The 18,025-nt window shown below is 37.5% G+C and overlaps 1 protein-coding gene across 3 annotated transcripts in view; it reads left to right on the top strand.

Moving 5' to 3' along the window:
- The window catches only part of cdk16 (cyclin dependent kinase 16), a 55,807-nt gene that overhangs the window by 2,559 nt on the left and 35,223 nt on the right, over positions 1–18,025 (top strand). For 2 of the 3 annotated variants that reach the window (XM_073868158.1, XM_073868156.1), the window contains exons 2-3: positions 10,561–10,741; positions 15,810–15,968. In XM_073868158.1, the coding sequence (XP_073724259.1) occupies positions 10,621–10,741; positions 15,810–15,968 (280 nt within the window). In that variant the 5' untranslated portion in view covers positions 10,561–10,620. The remainder of the gene's footprint in view (positions 1–10,560; positions 10,742–15,809; positions 15,969–18,025) is intronic. The other variant, XM_073868157.1, reaches the window with a different exon arrangement.

Raw genomic sequence — 18,025 nt, 5'->3', positions numbered from 1 at the left:
ATTTTATATTTATTTAGTTGACTAGTGGTATACAATGATTAAAAAATAAACATTAATGGCATTAACCAAAACACTTACTTTGTTATATTAAGAACACAATGTTTTAGCATGAGAAGCTTGATGCTGTCTGGAGAACAAGCAGAGTGCCTCTCGCGGAAATTATAGATGTTGATGGCTTACGTTTCTTTCCCGTCACAGAAAACCATCACAGGTTTGACAATGCTATTAAAGTATTATTTTGTTTTGTTTGTTGATCACGAAGTACAAAGTAGATGAGGAAAATTAGGATTCCGTGTACTCAGCGCGCCGCCATGTTTGTTTACATTGCGTGAATGGTCCGCTGTAATATCAGAAATGGATTTATTGCGTTCTGTAAAAATGGAGTAGTGGCGTTTGTCGCATTTTGGGAAAAAAGGGAGAAAAGATGACAGAATATCATGGCGGGTATTGGATTTTGCGTAAAATTAATTATTTACTTTTAAATACTGACCTGATATAATACTGATTTTGGCAGTAACTTATTTTTTTCAAAAATGGCGTTTATCGCGTTTTGGAACCAAACTCTTCATATGTATATGTATATGTATATGTATATGTATATGTATATGTATATGTATATATATGTGTGTCAGATGTACACGGACAAGAGCAACTGCAAGTAAAATGAAAGTGCAGGGCTCAACACAAATAATTTTTTATACTGGCCCTGTTGGGCCAGTGGTTCAAGTTTTCACTTGCCCTGTCAAAATGTATAAATTTGACAATAATTTTTACTGGCCCGACTTCTCTCACGCTTGCCCCGGCCAGTCCTTTATGTTGAGACCTGAAGTGTAACCTGTCAAAACTTCAAAATGCATGCAAATAATAAACTTTCGGCGTAAAGATGCAGTGCCCGCTATAGATATCAGGTCTCAACATAAAGGACTGGCCGGGGCAAGCGTGAGAGAAGTCGGGCCAGTAAAAAGTATTGTCATAAATATATTTTCATCAATGTATATTATTTAACATCTTGGAAGCAGACACTTACTTGGGTAAAACACGACGAAAGAAACAATGCAATATTTTGCACAGTTTGCTGTCAGTTTACAGTAGGGCTGCACGATAAATCGCATGCGATACCACGCGCATCACGTCAGTAATGCCGGTTCCTTGATTAGTATTAAATTTGGGCCATATCGCATACATATCGCAGGCGATACGTCCGCGATAATTAATGCGAAATTGCCCTGATTGTCAGGGAACTACGGCTCTGTGCAGTTAATGTCGCGCCATCTGAAAACAGCTGATGGCGATTTAATACTAATCAAGGAACCGGCATTACTGACGAGATGTGCGTGACAAACACGTGCGATTTATCGTGCAGCCCTAGTTTACAGGTAAAGCAAAAAAGTTGGGAACTTTTTTCATTGGAACATGTCTGTTGTATATGTATACAATTATATTTTACTTTTGAATAATTTTTTTAAATATGTGAATTTGTTTTTCTTGGGGCCAGTGAAAACTTTGGCAGGGCAAGTGAAAACCTGAACCATTGGCCCGACCGGTCCAGTATAAAAAAATTATTTGCGTTGAGCCCTGGATATGTAGAAACGCTTTTTGATGGGGATGTAAAGACGTGTCACACTGCATGTAAGGAGAGGAGCATGCCCTCATAGAAAATACACATATCTCTATAAAGGCAGGGGGAGAAATCCAAATTTGCAGGTCACACAAGAGTTGTAAAAGTGCTTGCACCGCGTATAAACAGTCTCAAATTGCGGTCACGTTCAGGAGCCCTGTGATGACAAAACTAAATAGAAAGAAAGGCAAATTTAGCAAGTACAGATCGAGTCATTTAATTATTCTTCATTTAATTAGTCATTTTATAGTTCTTGTTATTGGTAAGCATCATTAATGCTTGCTTAAAATGTTAGGGATCTGATCAAACCCCTAACCCTAAGTTATAATCTTTAGTGAGAGTCGTCGGAACTGCTGGTCGCAACGTGTCAGATTGAGTTATATTTCACAACTTACTTAGTACACATAAATGTTCAGATACACACACAGGTTTGCAAATGCCTTGCGACTGTATACTTAAGGAAAAGGCTATTGAACTAACGATGTATGCCTAGTATAATATGGTATTACTGTTATAGTTTCATGAAAACATTGCAGTCTTTTCAACAACATACACAATGAAGCTATGACGGCAGTTCAATTATTTACACTTCAAATTGTGCTATCCATTGATGCACAAGATGATTAACCGAATTGTTCTACTTTTTTCTAAGTTTTTGTCAGAGCCTTTGTTGTTTTTAATTTTGACATTTTCATTTTTACACCAGACATATGAACCCAGTCTCACGGAGTTGCGTATAAATAGCACAAAGTGTAAAAATCGTGCGATACATCCACCAAATTCCACTTTGGCGTGCATATGATAAGCCAGTCCTTCCCATTCACTTAAATTGTGCATCAATTTTTTTGCTTTTTTTACAATTTTCGCTTGGGTTTAGGGTTAGAAAATCTTTTTGTTATATAAAAATTACATCCTAACCCAAACCCCAACTCTAACCCCAACTCCAAGCGACCATGGCTTAAATATGGTCAAAAACATGAAGACACCTGTATATTAAATAACCTCCTTCAGCAAATCTGAAATCTTACCCTAAACCCAAGCGAAAATGGTTTAAAAAACAGAAAAAAATTGAGAAACCAATAAATAAAACGTCAAAAAAATAGATGCACCGTTTAAGTGAATGGGAAGGACTGGCGTATGTATTGCACGATTTTTACACTTCGTGCTATTTATACGCATGTACATGAGACTGGGAAGGACAAATATATCGGTTCAAAATATCGGTTATCGGTCTACTCGATCTGTAACAATCGGTATCGCCATCCTCCCTGAAAAACACATAGCGTCGTTCTCTAAAGCTTTGTTACATGGATTTTCCTAAAACATTTGTGCTACAGTCATTAATGGCCCCTTAAATTGTGCAGCTTGTTCCTTTACTACCTATCAGGTTTGTGATCCCATAGAATTACATTAAGGGGAGGGTCCTGAACAATATCTATTAGACTAGAGACTATAAAAACATAAAATTTATGGTTGGCTTGCTAGCGACCATCTAGGAATGCTGTAACATTGTAAACAGCCAAGTATCACTTATATTTTCTTTAGAAAGCTTAAGTGATTACTGGCCTATTTGGAAATGAAAGTAAGCCCATAATGTTTCAGTAAATAACAGTGTCATTAGACAGAATAATTTCCAGACTTGCCATGTGTCACCAGCTTAAAAATGATGAAGTGTTGAAGTATACAGACATCTTCAAGATTGCTTTTCAACCAATGCAGAGAAATGACAACATTTGAGCTCAGTCTGGCTGATGTAGCGTTGTCTAATCCCGGTGTTTCTATGAAGGTCACCCCCATCATCATGTCACCTTGTGTTTGGATGCATGTCAGTCTGTAGGGAGGAGGATGCGGAGGTCCGCTGCCAGCACGGACCGATGCTTTATTGAACGTATGGTCTATGTCCTCCAAGACGAATGATTTGTTCAACAAATGACTTATTATATATGAAAGTTTGTAAGAAACAGGCTAGCTTTAACGCTTGGCTGGGAAGGTCTGTACACCCATCCACTTCAGCGAAGGTGCTTGCGCTTGCTTTTGATTTAACCAAGCTGTCAATGTCAATCGCTGGAACTCGGTGAAACGTATATTGACCAGCGGAGTGGATAAATGAGCCCCAGACTGTGCTAAAGTGGCATGGGTCAATTAAAAAAACATTGCGCTTCTGAAACCAAACCTTTCCAGTTTCTTAAACACAGGAGTTTCACATAGCACTGCATTGTTTTTGAAGCGATGGTCCTGCAATCTGCCTTGATGCTTGACCACTGCGGGCAGTAATGAAGAGAGAGAGACTTAAAGAGTCATCAGCCCTGATTAAACGGCACTAAGACGTTCACAAGAACTGCAAGTGGCCCTTAACCCACTGCATGCTGCTGCTTATGCACCTGAGGCCACAATCACTCACCCGGTCATAGAGATGACATGAATAACTTGCAGAGGTTGAACAGGTTAAGCTCATATACACATGGGTGTTTCTTGTTTGTCTTTGATTACTGATATGATTGGAGAGCGAATAGTAGATCAATTGTGCTGTTGTAACATAACTAGGGCTGTCAAAAGATTAATCGCGATTAATCGCATCCCAAATAAAAGTTTGTGTTTACAAAACATATGTGTGTGTAGTGTGTATAATTATTATTTATATATAAAAACACACACAGTCATGTATATATTTAAGAAAAAATGGTTATATTTATATATAAAATATTTATGTTTCTATATAACATAAATTATATACATTTATATACAGTATATAAATGCAAATACTTCTTAAATATATACATGAATGTGTGTGTATTTATATATACATAATATTTACACACAGTAAACACACATATGTTATGTAATAACAGACTTTTATTTTGGATGCGATTAATCGCGATTAATCTTTTGACAGCCCTAAACATAACGCTTTATAAGCTGTTCTTACCACAGTGTGTAACATGATCATATGCCAGTTCAGCGACATGCATTATTCAGAATTACAATTCAAGGCTTAATACTAGGCATGCTCCGTTCAGGATTTTTGCTGCCGATAACGAGTACCGATTTCTTGTCGTCATGATTGGCCGATACCAATGCCCAATACCGATTCATCAAGCTAATATGTAAGCTCTTTGATGACTGTACCTGTTAACTTTTTCTAGATAAAGTAATACAACAGATTTTGCCTTTGTTATATTATTTAATCAGGTATATTATTGTTTTATTAGAGAATCAAATAAATAAGCACAACAAATATACATTTTAAAAGGCTCATGTCTGTAAAAGTACTGAGTCTTCGGTGTATGAATGATATAAACACTGATTCTTATAAAGTAAACAGTTCCTAATTCATGAGCAAAATGTATGTTGTATACACTGTTTGATGGGGATATGAAGAAACGTCACGCTGCAAATTACAAATCTCTGTAAAGGGAAAGAGAGAAATCCAAATTTACAGGTTGCACCTGAGCGATGGGTTGTAATGCTCGCAGTGCGTAAAAATGTGTCAAATTGCACGCATTTAGGGGCCCTACGATGACAAACGAAAACAAAAAGGTCGGTTCATGAGATCAGCAAATTTAGCGTGAACCGATCGAGTCAGTAAAAACAGACAGGTTTATTTGGGCTGCTGTCACTAATAAACTGTTACACATGAGTTTTATTTCTCAAGTGTTTATTTTCACTCAAGACATAACGGATACGATGGTAAAACTCCATCGTAAACACTACTTATACCTTTTAAATGTTTATGATATCAGTCGTAATCTGTGCTCTAGCAGTTTCTTTAATCCCTGCATACCGAAAGGCCGTACCTCCTTTGGTACCTCGTTGTTCTTTTTAGTTTTCCGCTGCATATGATTGAAATCAGCTGCAGCAGACGCTAAAGCTAATACAGGATCATTGGACTTGTTTTTAGTTATTCGTTGGTGTTTATATCACTGTTTATAGCTGTGATATTTGTATCTCTTTTTTTATTATACTGGCTTTTTATGCTGCCTCTTGGCCAGGTCGTCATTGTACCGTATTTTCCAGACTATAAATCGCTCCGGTGTATAAGTCCCATCAATCAAAAATGCTTTTTGAAGAGGAAAAAACATATATAAGTCGCACTGGACTATATGTCACGTTTACTTAGAAAACGATTTTACAAAATCCAAGCCGAAGAACAGACATTTAATCTGGAAAGGCAAGTTATTTAACTAAACAGTAGCACAGAACATCAGGCTGAATAGGTGCCCGTACATGTTAAAGTAACAAAACAGTAATTTACACTATACACAATAGCGTACAGAACCATACCTGGGAGGCTGAATGGGCTAAATTAACACGTCAAGCCAAATCAAGTTTAAAAAGGTCCCGAGGTCATTTCACATCACTGAATCCATTGAATTGCATAAATACAAGAGAAGCATAGAGCGGACTCTCGCAGCTGTAGACTGTAATGGTTTCTCTTGGTTTATATAAAATAATTTTGACATAAGTCGTTCCAGTACACCCCAAAGTATGAAAAAAAAGTGTGACTTATAGGGCGGTTTCACATTTGGTGCGATTGCCTGGTCCGAACCAGAGTTCGATTGCTCCCCCGTCCCCATGCCCCCCATGGACTGTGTTCACATATTACTTTTGCATCCGAACCGCGGTACGCTTGCATCATCAAGCTGCAGCCGGCGCATACTCATGTTGCTTGGCAACCGCTCTAAACGAGAAGACGACAAGCGTGATTGACGAACTGCAAGCAGAGAGATGATTTCTGAATGGCTCCGCAAAAATTGATGTCGGCAGACAGGCCGTTGTCATCGAAACGACTTTAGTATGTTTACGGCAGACAGATGCAGGTGCGTTTCTGTATTATTTCTTTGAAAACAAAACCAAAAGTTAAAAAAATAAGAACAAATGTCAAGCCAGCATTCTATGCATTTTGTTGTCAAGGTAAGTGCACGCACACAAACACGCACGTCTGTTTTGGTGGGACATTCCATATAATACGTAATTAAAAGCGGTTCACTTCCGCGATTTGGTACGATTGCGCTCACATTAGCAGCGAACCGATCTGGAGTTCACATGAACCAGACCCCAGACCACCCTTTTAAAGCGGACTCGAGTACGTTTCGCGGGTGCACACCCGAGTTCGGAAGACAGCGTTCACATCATCTAAATGTACAGAACTCTGATGTCAATCGAACCCGGGTGCGAACCAAAAGTGCTAATGTGAAAACGCCCATAGACGGTTTCGGCAGTAACAACATAAACACGCGGCTTTCGTGGTCATCACGTAACTTCTGGTAAACTCTGCGAAGAATAAATAACAACAAAGTGGTTTATTTATATAACAAGCAAAATAAAGAACACATAGATTACATAGCAACCCAAAACATTTGTTATTTTCGACGAGGTATTTGCTTAAGAGTTCAGTTTCAGCAACTAGTCAGACCAATAAACAAACAGAAACCGGAAGTAAAGTTTATAACCAGACACTTATCGCATCACAGCACGTGCTCCCGATGAAGCGGTCTATAGTCCAGAAAATATGGTAAATGAGCAATGGTTCTCAATTGACTTGCCTGTTTATATAAAGGTTAAATAAAAAAGTAAAGACATAATGAGGGTAGTTGAGTTAATATTGTATAAAAAAGTGCAATATTGTATAATTAAGTGCACAGAAATTCTTGAACTTGGCATATGCGCTGTCCGAACCATTTGCGTGTATATGCGTGCTGTCTGAAATTTTGAGATGCGGTCTTCCCGGGGCATACAGTTCGATTGTCCGACTATTTAAATGGGCAAGGCCTAAAACACGTGCAAAAGATAAGCTTTCGTGACGATGCTGGCATGCAGCACTGGTCCAATCAGGGCAAGTGACAGTTCTGTCAGCTGTCCCAAACGCGTTGTTCAATCTGGCATCGGTCCATCAGGCACTCCTTATTGCCGATCCCTGCAAGTTAACTCGCAGTAAAATTGTTTGATGCATTGTCAACATGGTTGAACTACAATGCAGACACTGGCAAATGAAAGCAAAGTGGCCTTTATCACTCAGAGTTCCTGTTCAGAGCCGTTATTATATCTGTCGGCTTACTCTCTCATTGTGCCCCCAACTTTATCAGGTTTTAAGATAGCTCATCTTTATCAGATATTCTTGTGGTTATGGGTAACATAAATCAATGCTTTTTAAAGGCCTCATATTGACGTGATTTCCATTTGGCTCTTTGTTAATGTGTTTGTTCAAACTAAATAGGGTTTTGAAAAGGAAGGGATGTTTAAATTGCACACTTGCATTCATATGTGCGTTTTCATGCTGTTCAGCCCTCATGGGGGAAAGGAAATACTCAAACTATTTCAAGAATTTCAACTATCTGTTGTATTTTTGGTGTTTGCCTTTCAGTGGTTCACCTCAGAGTAACTTACAAACTTTTGATCTTTTAACTTTGTAGCACTTCGGGGTTTAGATTGAGATGACATCACTTTGTGTTATTGAAATTGGAAAAAAAAATGAATAAAGATCACAGATCCTAAAAGCTTTTTCTTTGTTGTTATTAATCTCACAGATTAGGCCTTATTAAATGTAAATATTGTTTTATATGCAGTGAACAAGAGATGTTCTTGAAATGCTGGTGTGATGTAAACCTTTTTATCTTAAATTGTATGACTTAACAGGCAGTGGCAGGTATTAGTTTCACCTTTAAACATATTTAACCTGAACACGTTTAGTTTTTTGAAGGACCTGTAGTCTGGCACTTATATAATGTTAAATCTCTTTCACTGTGGCCCATGATTTCTTGCTGCCCAGGAAACTTGTTCTTGTGCTTAAGCAGAATCCCAGCCCAAGACATCTTGATTATTAGGTCACCGTAGATCCTAGGACCCAAAGCCTGGATTTGTGCTTGAGATTGGTGCTCATCTTTGTGCCAAACCTCCTGGCTTTTTGGTTGTTTCTGTAGAGAAGTCACTGTATTTTCTGTTAGCATAGTTTTTGTGTAAGCAAGTCTGTGTTTCCTCTGTGTTTTGAATTGAATACTGCCATTCCCATGTACTACTCACGCATACAGTCTTTACTGGTAATATACTGGTGAGCGCTATGTGTGAACAAAGTATATAGATTACCGTACTTTCCAGACTATAAGCCGCACCGGAATAAAAGCCGCATCATTCAAAAATGCGTCATTAAAACGAAATAACACATAAGTCATAGTGGACTATACGTTGCGTTTATTTTGAAAATTATTTCACAAAATTCAAGCAATTTAATCTGGAAAGGCGAGTTATTGAACTAAACAATAGCACACAGAACAGCAGGCTGAATAGATGTCTGTACGTTAAAGTAATATTATCAGTTATTTAAACAATAAATCATAGCATACAGAACTTACCTGGGAGGTTGAATAGTCTAAATTAACCGAACAAGCCAACTAGCGTGAAGTTCGCAACTCGTCATTCCACATCACTGAATCCATTGAATTACATAAATACAGAAGCTGTAGACGGTAATGTTGTCTCTTGCCTCATAAATGTCAAAATTAATTCATACTGACTTACAAGGCGCACCTGACTATAAGACACAGCACCAGCAAAGTTATGAAAAAAAAAACGCAGCTTATAGACCGAAAAATACGGTACCAGCATTTAGAACGGACAACGTCAAACCGTACTGACAGCTTCGGGCCAATCATAATGTTTTGATACGGATGATGCGTTTACCCCGCACTGTTTACGGATGTTAAAAGTCAAGCACACCTGAAGTTAACAGCCACATTTCTACACCAAAGTTGTTTAAAACGGCTTACCATCTATTTGCCGAATTGCCGACGTCCTTAGCACACCCTCTGTGAAGCCTAATGTGCAAACAGTACTGTTGTTTAAGACGTAACGTTTGTTGTTGCCTAATGCAATGTTATTTGGTCACGAGCAACTTCGCGACCGTCAGCGTTTGCCACAGATGTAAAAACAACAAAATACGGACCGTGGATATGAAGTCCTCATAACCCACCGCTGTTTACAAATACAACACTGAGCTCGCCGCACACCAAGGGTAACTTCCGCTTTCTCACCGAGTTTACGGGTATTTTGATACTGATGTGTGAATTATATCTTACTGGTAAAAAGACGGAACCTTAACGCGTGTGTGAACAGCACATTTTTGTATTTACTGGTAAATTAATTCTGGTAAATTCAGGGTAATTTAACTGGTCAATATGAACATCTTTATTTGTAAATTGTGACTTTTTTTGCCAGGAAAGCATTACCTGATTGACCTACTACATGCACCTAAATGTACCGTATTTGTATAGAAAACATACTGATTACTGCCAAAATGCTTTGGTGGTGTATAATGTTGTATATATAGTATTTCTAAATCTCCCTCTCCCGTCTCTTGTTTCTTATGTCACTGACAAAAGAGGAGCATTAATGTTAAAATCTGCTCCATCATGATATTCAAGACGTGTTTAGCGTCTGTCTGCCTTCTCCGGACAGACTCTCAGCCTTTTTGAAGTGTCTTAATGGATTTCATCGTGCAATCATTAGTATATTTGCAGCTCCACAGGAGCCTCCCAGCTGGATTGCCTGGATTTCCGTCTTGAAGGTCCTGGAATTTGAAACGTCTGCAATCTTTTAAACGCTTGTTTTATCAGTGAAAACATTCACACATGGAATGATGAGTGTGAAAGTGGTGTTACTAATCTTTACTAATGTGAGCGATTACACTTGGCCGGGTTATTTGTTTATTGTAGGTGATACCTCTCGCTCATCTAGTTACATCTTTGATGTGTTTTCCTTAGAGCGCCATGTGTTCCAATCACATTCAACGCCTATGAAATAATTTTCCTCCCTGCTTTAGACCCGCTCCAAGTTCACATTGACATATAATTGCGCATTGACGCGTAACTTATTTTTTTTAAGACTTAAAATGTTGTTTTCACCAAATATTATGCCGTATTTAACGTCCTGTGTTTGTTTTTTACGTACAGGGCGTTTAAACAGTGGCAGCCCCACCACCCCCCTCATCTCGGCCCCCCTTGCCCCCAATAATGGACCGTATGAGGAAGATCAAAAGGCAGCTGTCCCTGACACTGCGGGGGGGTAACAGCGGGGATAAGAACATGAACGAGACCATCGGCACTCAGGACACGGGAGCACACAGCGATTCGGGTACAGTAAAATGTTTCAGCTTAACAACGAAGGCCACACATAATTCTCTAACACAGTAACTTAAAAAGCTGAGCACAACACAGCATAAGATGCTTACGACTAATAAAGCATCTAGTATTATATTATTAGTTCATCTGTTAACCTTCAACTGCAGAATCTTAATGCTTTTTATTCATATTATTCTTTCCTGATGTATTAAATATTTGGTAGATTTTCTCTCACTGTCAATGCAGAAAATGTGAGCGTTGGGTCTTTATGATCCAAATATGAAAACGTTTAAGCCTTATCCAATTCAGTGTGTTATATGTAACCAAACATTGCAACATGGTTATGTTTCATCGACATTGGTGATCAAGCAGTGGATCCTTCTTTTCTTAAAATGAGATGTGCATGAAAATATGAACGCATGTAATATTTCAAACGCTCATAACCTTTCTGTTTGTGTGTGTGTGAGGGCGATCTTATTTGAGGGAATGAAAAGCGCTTATATTTAGCACCATCTGTACAATCTGTTCCAGTGTTTTTATATAATGATAATGAAGGTTGCCAGAATTGTTGCTAATCTCCAGATTTGAGAACATTTAGTCTGTTAACACGGCTACTAAAGTGCTGTAATTCTCTACATGCTGAGCATAAAAATATGTAGTTTAAGTTGAAATGCTAATTTACATTCTATGGTTATGGATCTAAGGGACACTCCACTTTTTTTGAAAATATACTCATTTTCCAGCTCCCCTAGAGTTAAACATTTGTTTCTTACAGTTTTGGAATCCATTCAGCTGATCTCCGGGTCTGGCACTAGCACTTTTAGCATAGCTTAGCATAATCCATCGAATCTGATTAGACAATTAGCATCGCGCAAAAAAATAATCAAAGTGTTTCGATATTTTCCTATTTAAAACTTGATTCTTCTGTAGTTACAACGTGTACTCAGACAGACGGAAAATTTTAAAGTTGCGATTTTCTAGGCAGATATGGCTAGGAACTATACTCTCATTCTGGCGTAATAATCAAGGACTTTGCTGCTGTAACATGGCTGCAGGAGGCGCAATGATATTACGCAACAGCCGAAAATAGTCCCCTTAGTAACTTTCAATAGACCTTTTGCGAGTCGACGTCACAGTTACATCACACGCGCATGTGGTGGCAGAAAAACAGTGGAAATGAATGAGACACGAGTGAAACGAACATATAACTCACTAGAAAATGTTTTGTTGTGTTGTTGATTGTCAGAATAGGAATGCCAAAATAGATGACCTTCATTTTTATAGTATACCGTCGTCGAAGACGCCATTTGAAGATAAACGTAGGTGTTTATGGTTGCAATAAAAGCCCTCAACCGGACAGACTGGAGTGATGAAATCATCTGAAAATCTTTTAATAATTAGAATAGAAAATAATTAGAGAAGATATCCGGTGTGCTGTCGAAGTCTGATCCCTTTATGTGTTTCTAACAGCGTTTTCATCACGTTACGTTTATAATTTATTTAGAAAGATTAAAGATTTGAATTAGTTCATAATATCAATAATATTACCATTTATTAAAGTTTTCTCTTTTTTGTTTCGTTTTCTATTACTTTTTTTACCTTATATCTTAGCCTATGTCTTCTTACTGTTTGTTCTAAGTTATGATGTTTACTAATAAATATATACACATAGCACACACACACACACAATGTAAAGTGTTAATAATATATAAACAGGCCTATACAAATTAATTTGTATGTAAACATAATAGTTTTAGATCAAACACGTAGGCTAAAAATATAAGGAAGAAACTGAAAACAGGAAATGATGAAATATTTAATAAATGATATCATACAGAATACATGATAGTATTGCTCTTATAAGTACTTCAGCGATTCATACTGTAAAAATAATTGATTTACCAATAAAGAACAATACATATATATATACATTACAAACATGCACACAATTAGTAGCCAAGCCATTTAAACTTTTAATTTATTTAAAAAATAAACGTAACTTGGTGAAAACGTTATAAGAAACATTACACTTAAGCGAAATATATAAGGGAAACAGACTTCTACAGAACACCGGATCCTTAAAAATCACAGTTTAATGCTAAAACACTTCACACAGCTATTGAGAAGCATTCACTTTCTGCCACCAGTTGGGCTCCGCCCACAAAAAACGTCATCTCTGTTGGCAAACACGCAAAAGGTCTATGGCACAGGACTATTTTCAGGCAGTGAAACAATTTACTTTATGGGATCTTTTAAGGAATCAGAAAGACTCGCACACTCTTTATCAGTGTGATTACTGAATCAAACTCTAAATCATGTACTGTCTGAGTGAAAAGATATTGAATATAACAAGATTGAGCACTCCTATCACAATGAATAGGAGACAATGTTCTGCATAAAAATGGACAGAAGTCCCGCCTTCCAGGTAAATGTTTCAAACATTAATCGATAACGACTGACGATTGTGGGGATGGTAGGGGCTCTGTACAGAGTCACGTGAGGTGCTCGACAATAGGTGTGTTCGAGTTCATGCGGCGCTACGCAGACCGATCTGCGAGGTTTGTCTCTTGCAGTCGAGGGAGGAGTTGAAGACAGAGCCATTAGGTTGGACACCGTAGTGACGTTTCCTTTTTTCTAATCTCGAATGAAGTAAACTAGTTGGTAAATTTGTCAAAAACAAATGTTTTATTAAAAGTTGCAACCAGAAACCCTTTGTATTGAATATTTTACTTGCTGTGTGTACTATATGCCCGAAAATAATGCAAAACATAAGCCTAGATGATTAAAATATGAATAGAGTTTTTTAATTTTTTTACATGGTACAATATAACATATGGTTATATTAAGGAGTTTTACCTGTTAAAAAGCATGATTTTATAATGATTATTAGTGGTACTGAAGGTTGGATTAAACATAAAGTAAATAAGAAGGGTTAACGCTTACGCCCTGTGTGAATGTACCGTAAGTTTCAGTCACGTGCCGTTGGCACCAGCTCAATTCGGACCAAATTTATTACCGGCATGCACTGCTTCAAGCCAGCCGCCGATCAGTCTGCGCAGCGCCGCATGAAGTCGAACATCCATATTATGTGCGCATGTGCAGTAGCTGAAGCGACCTCGAAAAAAATGCTTTTTTAGCAATTTGAGCTTAAAGCAACACTATGTATTTTCCATGGAAGATTGGCTCCCCATGTGGTTAAAAAGCGCAACAGTGCCTGGTATCAGACACTCTTCTGCAGTCAGGGCGAGGGGTGGGGCTGTGTGCTCTACCCGCCAATGCAACTTTCAGAGTGTGCTTGTAGCAGCTAGGAGGCTGCTTAGGTTGCAGCAGCAGTAGAATTCGTCCAGTTAAGAGTTATCACTGGAATAATTTTAGAGACATTATTTAAAGGTAAAAAAACTACATAGTGTTGCTTTAAGAACAAAAGTTATTACATGTCAGATTGGTAGGAAATATCTTGTTTAATTGTGATTTTATAGAAATCTGAATTCAAGTAGATCTTTAGCTTGCATGATTAAAACAACTGCCCGGAAGCCCGGTTGCAAATATGACCACCTACAGGTGCGAAAGAGATGTTAGTTAGTTGGTTAGTATGTCAACAGGAACAGAATTCTAAAGGTAACACTGCCTTGCAGGGTTTAGTTAATTCATTTTTCTTAATTAATGGTTAGTTGGAGATCAAGTTAACGTCAACTTCATGCAATCCAATTTAATTTTATATAATGTGTCTTATTTTTCTGATTTTGTTCTGTTTTGATTGGATAATGATAAATTGTCAGTACAATATATTTTTTATAAGTTTTTATAAAATATATTTTTTATGTTAATATTAAAATGCTATTTTAAATTAATATAAAAAATATTAATAACTGTAATATTTCTTATAAATAAAATTCTACATAAAATTCTATAAAGACTTAAAAAGTTAAAAAGGTTTTCTGAATTAACTAGAAAGGTTAGGACTGCAATTAATTCTTGTGGTTTTGAAACTCAGTCAAATGTTAGATTCTTTAAGTCATTAATCGCATACATTTGTCATTAAATGCCTAGATTCACCTCTGCCTTTCTCCGTGTTGCTCGTCATTGTGATTTGATATCCAAGCAGAACCTCCAAATGAGTTTTAAAGTAAATTTGTTCATCATTTTCAAGGGCTTGCTATGGCTGTGCGTGTGTTAAGCTAAGCTACTGTCTCCTGCCTGCTTTTACTCCCTCTTACCAATCAGCATGTGTTTCCAGCATGGCTCCATTTCAGGCTAACCGCACTGACAGATCCTTCTCATCTCTTTAATACTACATGTTCAACGAAACAGCTTCAGTTTGACATCTATCTTCATAGCCGTCTCACCTTAATAATATTTTGAAACATTATGCATTCTGATCACCATATTAATCAGACGTTTCAACATAATGACCCCAAAAAATTCATCTCTTTCTATTGTAGTATGTTTTGGCATTTCTCCAAACCCTGCACAATTTCGAAATGCATTTGGCTTTGATATGCTGATGAATCGATGCCCTTGTGTGTCATTTAGATCGCCACCAGATTTCTGAGTACCATTAGAAACAATTAACAGCAGCCAGACAGCGAATTATCTGTGTTGTTGCTCAATATTTGTGGCCCTTGTTCCTCATTTACTAATTCTGAAGATGTTCCTCGTAAATTTATCCTTTAATGACATTTTTAATATGCATGTTTTTAAAATTTGTTTCCTTGTTGATTTATTTGTTTATAATTTGATATTTCCTCTTTTTCTCATTTTCATCCTTTGATCTCCCCCAACCTTGTTTTTCCTCCTCATTTTTCCTTTTCTTCTTTATTAATCACAAACACTTGCTATCCACCATTCCTATTTCATCCCGACACATGTTTTTTTTTCCTTTCATACCCATAATACGATAATCTGTTTATTTATTTCTGTCCCCACATCCATGATTCCATTCACATCTTCTTTTTGTATTCCCTACCCATAATGCACCATTCCATTATGCATCTCGCCACATCTATATTCTCCCTCCGGCTCCTTCTCTGCTCCTTCCCCCTCCTCCGTGTGTCCTTCACCTCCCCTCTCCTCCCTCCCAGAGGCCATGCCAGTTGGCGGCAGTCTGCGGGGTTCAGTGAGAGGTTCGGGGGCTTCCTTCAGCATGCACTCCCTCCTGCAGTCGTACAGCAGCGCCCTGCGCAGACCACGCAGCCTGGGCCGCAGTCTCAGCTCCTATCTCAACCACACCACGCGCCTCGGTACATGCACACGCACACACACGCATGCACACAGAGGAGAGAGAGAGAGTGATGTGATGTGAGGTTGCGCAGTAGGATCGGAATTGTCGGGAACTCTAGTTCCGATTTCATAATTTTAATTGTTCAAACTTAAAATAAATAGTTATAGAAATTTGGGGCCCTATGATTTCTAAAAAAACGCTTACGGAATCACGGAATCTAAGCATAAAAATGGAATTTACTGTACAATGCGAAATGTCACGGAATTCACGTAAATAATCGTTTTTTAAACCCATTAGAACTCCTTTTCAAACTCATCAGAGTGCAAACAGGTTTCTTAAAGCTTATGATAAAACATTTTTTTAGGAATATTGTTTTTTTTTACAAATTTTTTTACAAATTACTTATCTGTGAGCTTCATAATTTTTTTAAGTTCATGTGCCCTCATAATCTAAAAAAAACTTATTTTCTTATTCTGGTCATATAGTATGGCAGGTGGGCGGAGTCTGGGAAAAAATTTCAGCAATTAGCAACACGACCCAATTATAAACGATCGAGTCAGTTCTCGATGGATCCATTCGATTCCCACCCTACCTTTTTTAATTTCAGAAGCCGCTTCACTCGTCACCACGGGGAAAATCGCTACTTCCGTTTCATGGCGACTTTAAATAAAACTTTCAATAAATTGATGTTAAATTGAATTCGTTTAATGTTTTAAGTTGATGAGATATGCTCTTTCATAACTGAAATTTAGTTTAACCATTAAAATCTGAAAAATAAAAACGGAAAACACGGAATTTGAAAATAAATAAAACGGAATTTGGGAAAAAATAAAAACGGATTTCATAGTGCCCTAGTAATTGCAAAATGAAATCAGTGTTTCACTCAAAAGTGAAAACACTGAGTGAAACACTGATTTCATTTTGCAATTACTAGGGCACTATGAAATCCGTTTTTATTTTTTCCCAAATTCCGTTTTTTTTATATTTAAAGGAACAGTATGTAAGAAATTTATATCAATTAATCATAAAATGGCCCTGATATGTCACTAGACATTAAAAAATCATGTTCATTTCAAATACTTATATCATTGACAACAGTGGTCTGGCCAGGATATTGTCATTTAAAAAGTGGAGTTGCAGTCCTCAACTGATGTTTATGTTGTCATTTTGTGTATTGGCCACCAGTTGTGTGATTGCAGTACCAGTTTTAACCACAAGTTTTGTGATTGCAATACCAGTTTTGGCCACAATCCTACATACTGTTCCTTTAACTTATATTTAATATGTCACAATGATTAAATAATCGTCTCATCGCGATTGTTTAACCTCATTGCAAAGATTTCAGATCACCGCAATGATTGCACATCTCTCTAAAAAACACAAGGGGGAGCTGTAGCGCCTGTATAAACGAGGCCGTATCGGATGGTGCTCCTTAACTGACATTGCAACACAAAACATTGCAAAGCCATCCAATACAGTAGAAGATAAATTTAAAGAAATGATGCAAATATTTGATAAGCATTATGAACTGCTAGGTAAAACATACATTTCCAAAAATTCAGAGTTTTTTTATAAGATATGCTTTTTGATAACTGAAATTTAATTTTACCATTTTAAATCAGAAAAAATGGAAACGGAAAACACGGAATTTGTAAAAAAATAAAAACGGATTTCATAGGGCTCTAGTAATTGCAAAATAAAATCAGTGTTTCACTCAAAAGTTGAATGTGTTGTGTATTGTCGTGACTTTTGTTGCATATGTTGTTTTTCATCTGCATTGGCAGAACCATTTAAATGGAACCGGTTCTCGATTTCTTATCCTACTGCGCAACCTGGGCTCTCATATAATTCTGCATAGATATGTACTCTATTATACATGGATATACAGACAATGTGTGTGTGTGTATGCGGAGAGAGAGGGGGGTGGGAGGTTGTGTGATGCTCTTATGGGGGTTGGGGCATTGAATGTATAAATGAGACGGAGATGACTTCTATTTTTTCCTTTTGTGTGGGTACGAGACGGATCTCCTTTCAGTGTAGTTTCTTACAGGAGATCAGCTGTCTTGATATCTGGAT

Source organism: Misgurnus anguillicaudatus, chromosome 5, assembly GCF_027580225.2.
Source record: "Misgurnus anguillicaudatus chromosome 5, ASM2758022v2, whole genome shotgun sequence".
NCBI lineage: Eukaryota > Metazoa > Chordata > Actinopteri > Cypriniformes > Cobitidae > Misgurnus > Misgurnus anguillicaudatus.
This window is presented reverse-complemented; position numbering and strand designations above follow the sequence as displayed.